We start from the raw sequence: 10,773 nt of genomic DNA, 5'->3' as shown, positions 1-10,773 counted from the left end.
CGGTATATAAATAAAATAAAATAAAATAAAATAAAATAAAATAAAATAAAATAAAATAAAATAAAATAAAATAAAATAAAATAAAATAAAATAAAATAAAATAAAATAAAATAAAATAAAATAATAAAATAAAATAAAATAAAATAAAATAAAATAAAATAATAAAATATAGTCTGATTAAAAAACGAAATTGTATTGTTTAGATGTACATTAAAAAAGAGGTGTTTGTATGGGAAATAAAATAATGTGACTAAAATAAAAAATGAAGTAAAGATGGATAGTTTTGATAAAAAGGAGCTTTCTATAGATGAATAAGAAAATATATGATTATGAGAAGAATCCAAGAAACTTTATTGACTTTATATGTGGATATGCTAGAGGTAAGAATTAAGCCTCAATGTTAAATTGTAAACAAAGCTGAGAATGAAAACAAGTTTAGATATACTGAATTAGAGAATGTGAATGAATATGAATAAGTAAGGTTTACAAAATAAAGTGATTATATTGGGTATAACAGTAAAATTAAAGAAACTTATGTTGATATTAAAAATGACCACACTGGGTTTAACAGTTAAATTCAGAAGATTATGCTGGGATGTACAGCAAAACAAGAACGATTATACTGGGTTTAACAGTAAAACTTTGATGATTCTGCTAGGATTGACAGAAAAAAATAAAATGATTCTACTGGGTTTAACAGTAAAATTCAGAGGATTATGCTGGGATTGACAGCAAAACAAAAATGATTATACTGGGTTTAACAGTAAAACTTTGAAGATTATGCTGGGATTGACAGCAAAAAATAAAGTGATACTACTGGGTTTAACAGTAAAATTCAGAGGATTATGCTGGGTTTGACAGCAAAAACAAGAATGACCATACTGGGTGTGATAGTAAGACTCAGATGCTGAAGTTGGGAGTAACAGAAAAATAAATATGATTATACTGGGTTTAATAGTAAAAATAAGGATGATTTTGCTGGAAATTACAGTAAAAATAAATGATCTAAAATCAAGATGATGTGCTGGGATAAATAATTAAAGACAAATATGTTGGGATTATTGGTTAAATTAAATTGATTATATTGAGATAAATAATAATGAAGATGATTTGTTGTGAGTAATTGTTAAGATACTGTTTAAGATAATAGTAAAATAAAAAGATAATGAAAATATATTGAGTTAGGATTTAAAGATTTAAGTAACAGGTTTTTGGATAATGGGATTATAAAATAGATAAAATTTAGGGAAACAATTGTTTAAAACATTAAGTTGTGTTATTTGGAAATTAAGATTTGAGGTGGAAAAATAGAAGGGTAGTTATTTTTAAGTGAACTGTGAGCTGGTTTTTTCTCTGTTTTATTTCTTTTTATTATGATTATTTTTACAAGATGATAATTAGTGGAGATGAAATATTGTTAAAGATGAATTACTGATTGTACCAATTTATAACCGGATCAATGCTTCATTCTAAAAGATGTATTTTATGTTTATGTTTTTAAAAAAAATTTAAAAATTATATAAAAAAAAAACAGTTCAAGCTGTCATGTCATTCCATGAAAAGGCTATGCTTGTTTGGATGATGTAGAGGGGATATAATTTTGTGCTTCTGCAAACCAGAAGCCACTTTTGGAGATAAAATTATATAATTACAATGGAATTAGAAAGAAATATTTATGGAAATACTTCTAATATGGGTAGATTTCAGGGGTGAAATCCGGCAGGTTCTGACAGGTTCTGGAGAACCGGTAGCAGAAATTTTGAGTAGTTCAGAGAACCGGCAAATACCACCTCTGGCTGGTCCCAGAGTGCGGTGGGAATGGAGATTTTGCTATATCCTTTCCCCAGAAGTGGGGTGAGAATGGGGATTTTACAGTATCCTTCCTCTGGAGTGGGGTGGGAATGGAGATTTTGCAATATCCTTCCCCTGCCACACCCACCACGCCACACCCACAGAACTGGTAGGGAAAAATTTTGGATTTCACCCCTGGTAGATTTCTAAAGTCTGACTTAAAAACAAATACATGTAAATATTTCAATAATGTTTTCTAATGCTGGTCTTATCATTAGAATCTTTTTTCCAGTTTTACTCCTAATAAAATTTAACTTAAAAGAAAAGCTCATATGCTTATTGTGCCAGCAGTTAAAGGGGTGAAGAGCTCAGGCTGAGATAACAAAACTTCAGGCTATCCTCAGAGCAGTGCATTCATATTCTTTGAGTTTAATTTTAAAACAATTATGTTTCTAACCTGATTTTTTTCCTAGATATGGATGACTGTTTTCCATGTCCAGAAGATCAGTATCCAAACAAGGAACAGAATTCATGTCTTTCAAAAACTTTAACATTCCTGGCATATGAGGAAACTTTGGGGTCCATCTTGGCCATTTGTTCTCTTTCTTCCTCTTTTATCATAGTGTTGGTTCTGGGTATCTTCATTAAGTACCAGCATACCCCCATCGTCAAGGCCAACAACCGAAACCTCACCTACATCCTTCTCATTTCTCTCCTGTTTTCATTCCTTTGTGCTTTACTATTTATTGGCAAACCTCACAAAGTGACCTGTCTCCTTCGACAAAGTGCTTTTGGTGTCATTTTTACTGTAGCTGTATCATGCGTGTTAGCAAAAACTATTGTGGTGGTTTTAGCTTTCATGGCCACCCAACCAAAGTCTACAATGAGGAAATGGGTGGGGAAAAGATTGGCGGTTTCCATTGTATGTTTCTGCTCTTTCATTCAAGTAGTTCTTTGTACTGTCTGGCTGTTGACCTTTCCTCCATTCCCTGATTTTAACATGCAATTAATGGCGGAAGAAATTGTTCTGGAATGTAATGAAAACTCCTTTGTCATGTTCTACTGTGTCTTGGGCTTCATGTTCCTCTTAGCCCTTGTCAGCTTTACGGTAGCTTTCTTTGCCAGGAAATTACCAGATTCTTTTAATGAAGCCAAATTTATCACCTTCAGCATGTTGATTTTCTGCTGCGTTTGGCTCTCCTTTGTTCCTAGTTATCTGACTACAGGGGGCAAACATATGGTGGCTGTGGAGATCTTCTCCATTATAACATCCAGTGCGGGGCTCCTGGTATGCATCTTTTTCCCTAAATGCTTTATCATCATACTGAGGCCAGAACTGAACAGCAAGCAGTATATAAAACAGAGAAATAACTGAGAGATCTATGACTGTATTACCTTCTATTATTTTACCCATGAGAAATCAGTAAGACCTCAAAGTGAAGACCTGTAACCTTTTGCCATTTGATGATGATGTTGTTATCCATTCAGTTGTATCTGAGTCTTGGTTATTCTATGGGACAGATTTCTCCACATCTTCCCATTTTGCCCTTCTTCTTGTGTACAGAGGCCATTTTGATTCCTCTCCCATATCCATATCTTCTGTTTATTTATTGCATTATTAAAGAATGACAGGACATTAGAAGTTTCTTACTATATCACCTTAAATATGATTTCACAAAATGATTTATTGAGATGTTGCTGGGGATAACTGATTTTGAAAAACGATGGGAGATATATTATTTATTTATTTATTTATTTATGCAATTTATATGCCGTCCTTCTCCCGAAGGACTCAGGGCAGCTTACAAAGAATAAAATTCAACAATTTAAATTTAAATGTAAATTAAAATCCAGTTAAAATTAATTAAAATTATTACAATGTAAAAGCCCCTAGAGGGGTCAGTCCATTTGAAGAAAGAGCTACGTCTTCAGTTCGTGGCGGAAGGAAAGGAGGTCGGGATCTGTCCTAAGCCCGGTGGGCAAACTATTCCAGAGGGTCAGCACTCCCACAGAGAACGCTCTCCCCCTGGGGGCTGCCTGCCGACATTGTCTAGCCGGAGGAGGCCCGTTCTGTGAGAGTGTACGGAACTATGGGAGGATGGCAGAAGATGCTCCTGCAAGTACCCCGGGCCTAAGCCATGCATATTGTTCTGCATAATAGTGTGTGCCACATATTTTCCACCAAGGGTTTGAAATGAAGATTTTGGGTATTGTGACATTATACAAAACTTCAAATATAATGCATTATAACATGCAGGGGGGGCTCCTTGTGTGCATCTTTTTCCCTAAATGGGATATCATCACACTGAAGCCTGAATTGAATAGCAAGCAACATCTAAGACAAAGAAATAATTAAACCCTTTCCCATTTTTACCTGAGGAACAATAATCATCTTAACTGAGCCTACTTACTATTTTGGGGGTAAACGTACTGTCTTAAAACCTAGATTTTCCTTAGCTTTAACTTCCTTCTTTTAAGAATGTTTTAACATTCTTAACAACACTTTTATCAGCATGTTATATAGTTTTCCTTGTCTGTGAAACAACTTGTTTCTTGAAAGAGTTGGAATTAGCCCTTGTCTAATGTCTCAAAAGAGGGACACATGGCACGGTGGCTCAGTGATTAGACACTGACCTTGCCAATCATATGAACTAACAAACAATACAGCATACCTTTATTAAACATCCTCAGAAACATTCATCAGAAACAGGTGACGGCCAAATTAGGACAAAAAATAGAGGGAAACAAGGAAGAAAAATGAAGAGTAGCAAAGAGATAAAAGGACAGAGGATTTAATATCAACAATTTACATTGTTATACATTCATATGGGATGAGGTTGTTGTCTTTTAGTATTCTGAGACAAATAAAAAGGCAATGCTAGAATATTATTGATTATTTACAAATTAAACTATGTAGAATAAATAAAAGACAGAATGAAGACTCTTTTGGTCTTCTGTTGATCAAAAAATGCCAAAACATGACAGTGCTGTATTTTCAAATGACTAACAGGAGAAAACAACTTCCTACAAGAATGTCCTAGACCATCTTCATTGCAAAATCTTCCTGAAATTCTCCACCTGTGGAACACCATGCAGACCTCTCTCTTTGACCTGCTTTAATGCCATGCCATCTGCAATGATGGAAAGCAAATATAATACAGCTGTTGCAGAGCAAAGTTGTCTCGGTGATTTGAAAGAACCAAAGATTCCAGCCAAGATTCCAGTCCTTTCTATTATAACCTTTATAACTCCATTTTCTGACAGAAACTCCACATTATCTCTTTCATACACACACATATCTACATGCATACAAATATATATGATTTCTTATTGAAAGAATAAACATATTAAGAAGGTGATATTAAAATGGGAGGAATTAAAATTGTCACTATTGGGGAGATATTGCTGCAAAATGAATAACTACTGAAATGAAGATGGGAAGCCACCTTTTGAACGTTTATTTTCATATTTTTTATATATATTTTTTTAACATAGGCTTCTTTTGCATTTTAAGAATGTGCCTGATTTCCACTAAGAAGGCTGGAATTCATTTGAAAGATAGGAAATCACACTGGAGAATCTCCAATTGGGGGAGGCAGTTGTGAACAGCTTGGCTTCAATGGGGTTTGTCCTAGGGATGAGCAAAACAACTGAGAGGTGTGGTCTTTTTTCTTCTTGTTTTATGGAAGGGAAGTGGCTTCTGAAATCAATGTTTGGTCACCGTATGAAATCAGGAGTTGATCATTGTATATGAACTTTGCAAAATCAATAAGTCAAACTATTAAAAAACAAATCATGTAAACCCAGTTTCTAGGAACAATACCATTTGATCAATTATGGAGGTAGTATAAATGATAGCAATTTGCCAGGATTTTTTAAATTAATAAATTCATTCATTCATTCATCCATTCATCCATCTCCGGGACTCCCCTTCACTGTTATAAATACAATATTGCAAATAACTTGGACATTCATGCCTGCATTAATTTATATTTCTCATCCTTGCTGCTTTGAGGCTTGCTTTAAAATCCCATTATCGCTTTATGTCAAGTAGAGATTTTGTTTTCAGACATGACAAACTAACTGTTCCTTCTTGTTCAAAGTCCCTCAGGGCCTGGGAGTTGATGGTTATCTCAAACGTAATAACCAGTATAAACATGAAGACCTGAAAAGACTTATAATCAGAAGACAGGGAGAAACCTCAAATAGATCAAAATCTGTTAATTCCTGTCCCTGGAACATTCTCATCTGCAATTCCAGTTAGCCATTGCTTGACCACACATGGTTTTTATCTCAAAGTCTGAGCTTTCCAACTTCTCTATATAAACAGAAACAAAATACAAAGACAAATACAGAAACATACAGCAAGTCTTTCTTTTGGACATAAATTAACTAGAAGGACAAGAAAAGGTGGAGAAAGGTGATATGCATTCAAAAATGATTTGTTTTCTTCTATGTATTATGTCCATAACATTCCTAACAATGCTTTGTCCACAAGGAATGGGTCACCTTTCTCATAGTAAATGCAGCACTACAAATCCTCTTCCTATTCTCCACAAGCAATACCAGTCAGGGGACATCCACTTTGCTAGCATCATTTCTCAGATCTTTCTGTTTTATGTGATGATGGACTTTAAGACACCTCCTTCTAGCAACCTCTTTGAGGAAAGTATGTAAGTATTGAGTTATGGCCAGAGAGATATATGTCAAATAGACCAGAAGATGAATCAGTGAAATGAGTGAGTTGAATTGTGTTATGAATATAATATACTTACATATATGCTGATCTCTTGTATCAAATTCATGTAAGTATTCAGTTATGGCCAGAGAGATATATTTCAAATAGACCTGAAGGTGAGTAAGTGAAAGGGCATTGTATGAATTATATTGTGCATATGATATAGTTACATGTGTGCTGATAGTTTGCTTCAAATTCACCATGTAGTCTTGAGTCATGTGTACAGCATGAAATAATTGCCGGTTATATATGTTAGTTGTATTTTTACAGTGTACCTACATATGAATAATGATTTTATGGACTTTGCATTTTCTCTATATTTGGTGACTTTATCTGTTGGATTGATGTTGATGCCAAGCAAAGAATGTTAGAGGATGTACATTTATTTCTTTCCAGTTAAGTCTTTGTAGTTCCCCTTACTCCCCTAAATTTCACCAAGATTAGGTTTGGTCTGTGGAACCCAGGTTCATTTCAAAAAAAAAATTCCATTATAGATCTCATCAGCAACACTCATTAAATAAAAGCTCAAGAGATTGATGTTCACTGTTGCTTCCTTGGTCAATAGTGAAGGCACCACAGACATGCTAATAATACTGTCCTAGAATAAAAATCTTGAGATACCTGGCCAAAGAGGAAGTAACTTGGTAAATCTGATGGCCACTATATATTTCAAATAAAGTGCTTTGATTATTTTATTAGCTTAAATAAGTGCAATGAATGAAACTTATTGCTTCTTACATATATAGACTGGATAAACTCCTTATGTTATATTTGAAATTAGAGGCAAAATCTGTATATATATAAGTGAAAACCACTCATGCCATAATCACAAAAACTCCAGAACCGTAAACCCTACAAACTTGATATTTGTCATGTATGTTCCTCTTGGCTTCTAGGTGCTCACTAGGAAAGCATTTTTCAAAATGACCATCAGAGCGTTAGTATTTTCTATATTATTATTAACATGCTCTGATGCTAAGGAGTTCTACTCCCCCTCCCCACCCGAAAAGAAATTTCCAAACACCCCTCCACTCTCTCACACACTGACAGGATGCTAGCCAGAAAAATACCGATTGATGCTATGGCCTGGACATTCCAGTCCTGCACCCTCTCTGTTCCAACTGCCAGTTGCATTATATTAATCCATTCTGATGCTATGAGTTACAAATTGTACATAAAGTTTCAGGCTGTAAGTGTCAAATTATCAAGTCTGAGCACATAGTTTTGTAGTGAAGCATGGGCATCCAGCTCATCGATATCATATTCTGCAAGAAATTAGTTACAGCAGATAATGTACCTCTCTCTTCAGGGTCATAACCCAGATTTACCAACATATTCTGGCTTTAGTATTTGCTGTTTGGGAGATCAATACTAATCCCCATATTTTACCCAATGTTACCCTGGGCTTTCAAATCTATAACAGCCATTTTACTCCAAAATGGATGTACCATGCCTCAATGGAACTCCTTTCCTCTAAAGACAGATTAATTCCTAATTACAACTGTGATATCCAGAAGTATCCAGTAGCAATAATTGGAGGACCTGACACTGACATATGTCTTCATGTGGCCATCATTCTACACATCTACAAATTTCCTCAGGTAACCATGTATGTGGTGTGTGGATGCAATCCAGTTAAATTTCTCAATTTATTTAAATAAGACTTGATCGCTGGCATACAGTAAACACTGACTGAAGTCAAGAAGAACAGTTTTCTTTCAACTTTATTTTGAAATCTAAGAAACATAAGTTAGCACTCGCTCCTTCTTCAATTGCATGGTTATTAAGGTAAGGATGGAGAATCATATTCAAATTAAATGGAGTAGAAAATTCCTGGTGCACCAAATGTTACTTGCTGCATTCACAGAACATTCTTAATAAATAAATCAGCTCCTATTCTGAGTTTAAACAATTGATTACACTAAGTGTCCTGGTTTATACAGGAAAGGAAGCCACAAAGTAATCAAAGCAAGATTAAGATAAACAAAGATTGATAGATTGTGCACAACTAGTCTTAAAATTTTGTGCTTGAAAGTGTTGGAAGAACACAACTGCCAAATCTAAAACTATTAAGATGCATACTTTTTCCTTGTCTATTATAAAGAGAGAAAAAATCTATTGACACACTTTTAAAAAATCAAAGCCTATTGTTTCCTTTCTTAATTCTTCTGTTTTTTTCTATAGTTTATGTATGGCTCTGCTCCAGTAACAAATAAGGACAAACAGGCTGGTTTCTATCACCAAATGTTTCCAAATATGGACCTTCAGTATAAGGGAATTCTTCAGCTACTGCAGCATTTTAAATGGACATGGATTGGGGTCGTATCTGTGATTAATGAGAACGGGGAGAAATTTGTACAAAATGTGATACCAATACTTGCCCAAAATGGAATCTGCTTTGACTTCATTGAAAGATTCCCATTTGCTTCTTACTCTACTGACATTGTCGATACGGTGAAAGAAGGGATAGAAATGTACAGCATTGTCATGAACAGCACTGTCAATGCAGTTTTAATTCAAGGTGAAATTGAAATAATGATAATTTTGAGAATGTTTCCCTCTATGTCCAAATTTGAAGAGATACCATTACAACTAAAGAGTAAAATCTGGATTATGACAGCTCAGATGGATTTCACGTCTCTTCCCTTCCAGAGATGGGAAGACCTAGATTTTCTCCATGGTGCTCTATCCTTTGCAGTTCATTCAAGAGATGTCCTAGGGTTTCAGGAATTTCTTCGGACAATAAAACCAAACCTCAAACAAGAAGATGATTTTATTAGGGTTTTTTGGGAAGAGGCATTTGGATGTGTGTTCTCAGGCACCTTAGTTGATGAGAAAACCAACTCCAGGATAGACAGTCAACCAATTTGCACTGGTGATGAGAAGGTAGAGACCCTCCCTGTATCCGTTTTTGAAACAGAGATGACTGGCCACAGCTATAGCATCTACAATGCAGTCTATATTTTGGCACAAGCATTACATGTTGCTTCTTCAACAACCTTCAAAAATAGAGCAAGAATAGGCAATGTAAGACTTATTGAACTTCTCAAACTACATCCATGGAAGGTAATGTCTCAAGTCATAGGGCTTTTTTCTCTCCATTTTCTTCATATATCACAGACACACAAATGTGTACATTTGTATCTACATCATACAATGGCCATATTAAATATCTGCTTCAATAAAAAGGAGCCCTGGTGGCACAGCAGTCTAAAGCACTGTTATTAACATCAGCTGCCTGCAATTACTGCAAGTTCAAATCTCACCAGGCTCAAGGTTGATTCAGCATTCCATCCTTTCTAAGGTAGGTAAAATGAGGACCCGGATTGTGGGGGCAATAAACTGACTTTGTATAAAATATACAAAAGTATGAAGGCTATTGCTTACGTATTGTAAGCCGCCCTGAGTCTCCGGAGAAGGGCGGCATATAAATCTAATCAAAAAAAAAAAAACCACTTTCCTTTGGTTACAGTTTATTTCCCCTCCAATAAAATAAGATTCTAAAAAACAGATAGGGTCAGGAAAAGAAGCAAAATGCCTTTCCATGAACACACAGAATTCATACTGAGTACCTTTAGCTATATTCCTGTCTGCTTTCTATTTATGTTAATATATCTTAGACAAACAAAAACAATATTCAAGTATTGCAATGCATTAAAGACCCTGCTTTTTTTTACTGCTTCTATTTTTTATTATATGTTTCAGAATAATTAACTGAATTTAATTATTAGATGAGATTTTCCTGTAAATTTAAGTAGAGTGATAATCATCATTGTTAAAAAAATTGTACCTAAAAATATTTAAATACTACTTATTATCTTTCTTTTAAGTTTGTTATGAGACTAGTGGGAATTTCCTAAATTCGTTGAATGACAGCATGCAAATACAATATGGTGAATCAATTAAATTTTGTTCTTCTGCATTTGGCTGTAACATTTAATTAATTGCAGAATCCCTGGTTTGTACATTTATTTGACTCTTTCAGCTAAAAAGTTTTCCAAACAACATACTTCTAAAGAAAATCAACACTCCTGAATTTCTCCTGAACATCTGACATTTTTAAGAAGAGATTAGATAACCATTTGTCTGAAGTGGTAGAGGGTTTTCTGCCTAAAATGGAGGTTGGACTAGAAAACCTCCAAGGTCATTTCCAACTCTGTTATTCTATTCTATTCTATTCTATTCTATTCTATTCTATTCTGTTCTGTTCTGTTCTGTTCTGTTCTGTTCTGTTCTGTTCTATT

The 10,773-nt window shown here is 34.5% G+C and overlaps 1 protein-coding gene across 1 annotated transcript; it reads left to right on the top strand.

Annotated features, from left to right (window-relative positions):
- The first annotated feature begins 2,266 nt into the window (after positions 1-2,266).
- On the top strand, positions 2,267-3,427 carry LOC148113809 (vomeronasal type-2 receptor 26-like). Its single transcript, XM_087894450.1, has one exon. It carries the CDS (start codon positions 2,267-2,269, stop codon positions 3,164-3,166), a length of 900 nt encoding a protein of 299 aa, XP_087750576.1. The 3' UTR covers positions 3,167-3,427.
- The last annotated feature ends 7,346 nt before the right edge of the window (positions 3,428-10,773 follow it).

The sequence above is a fragment of the Pantherophis guttatus genome, chromosome 4 (genome assembly GCF_059756535.1).
Source record: "Pantherophis guttatus breed Tessera chromosome 4, ASM5975653v1, whole genome shotgun sequence".
NCBI lineage: Eukaryota > Metazoa > Chordata > Lepidosauria > Squamata > Colubridae > Pantherophis > Pantherophis guttatus.
Note: the sequence above shows the minus strand (reverse complement) of the source record. Positions and strands in the feature narration are given on the sequence as shown.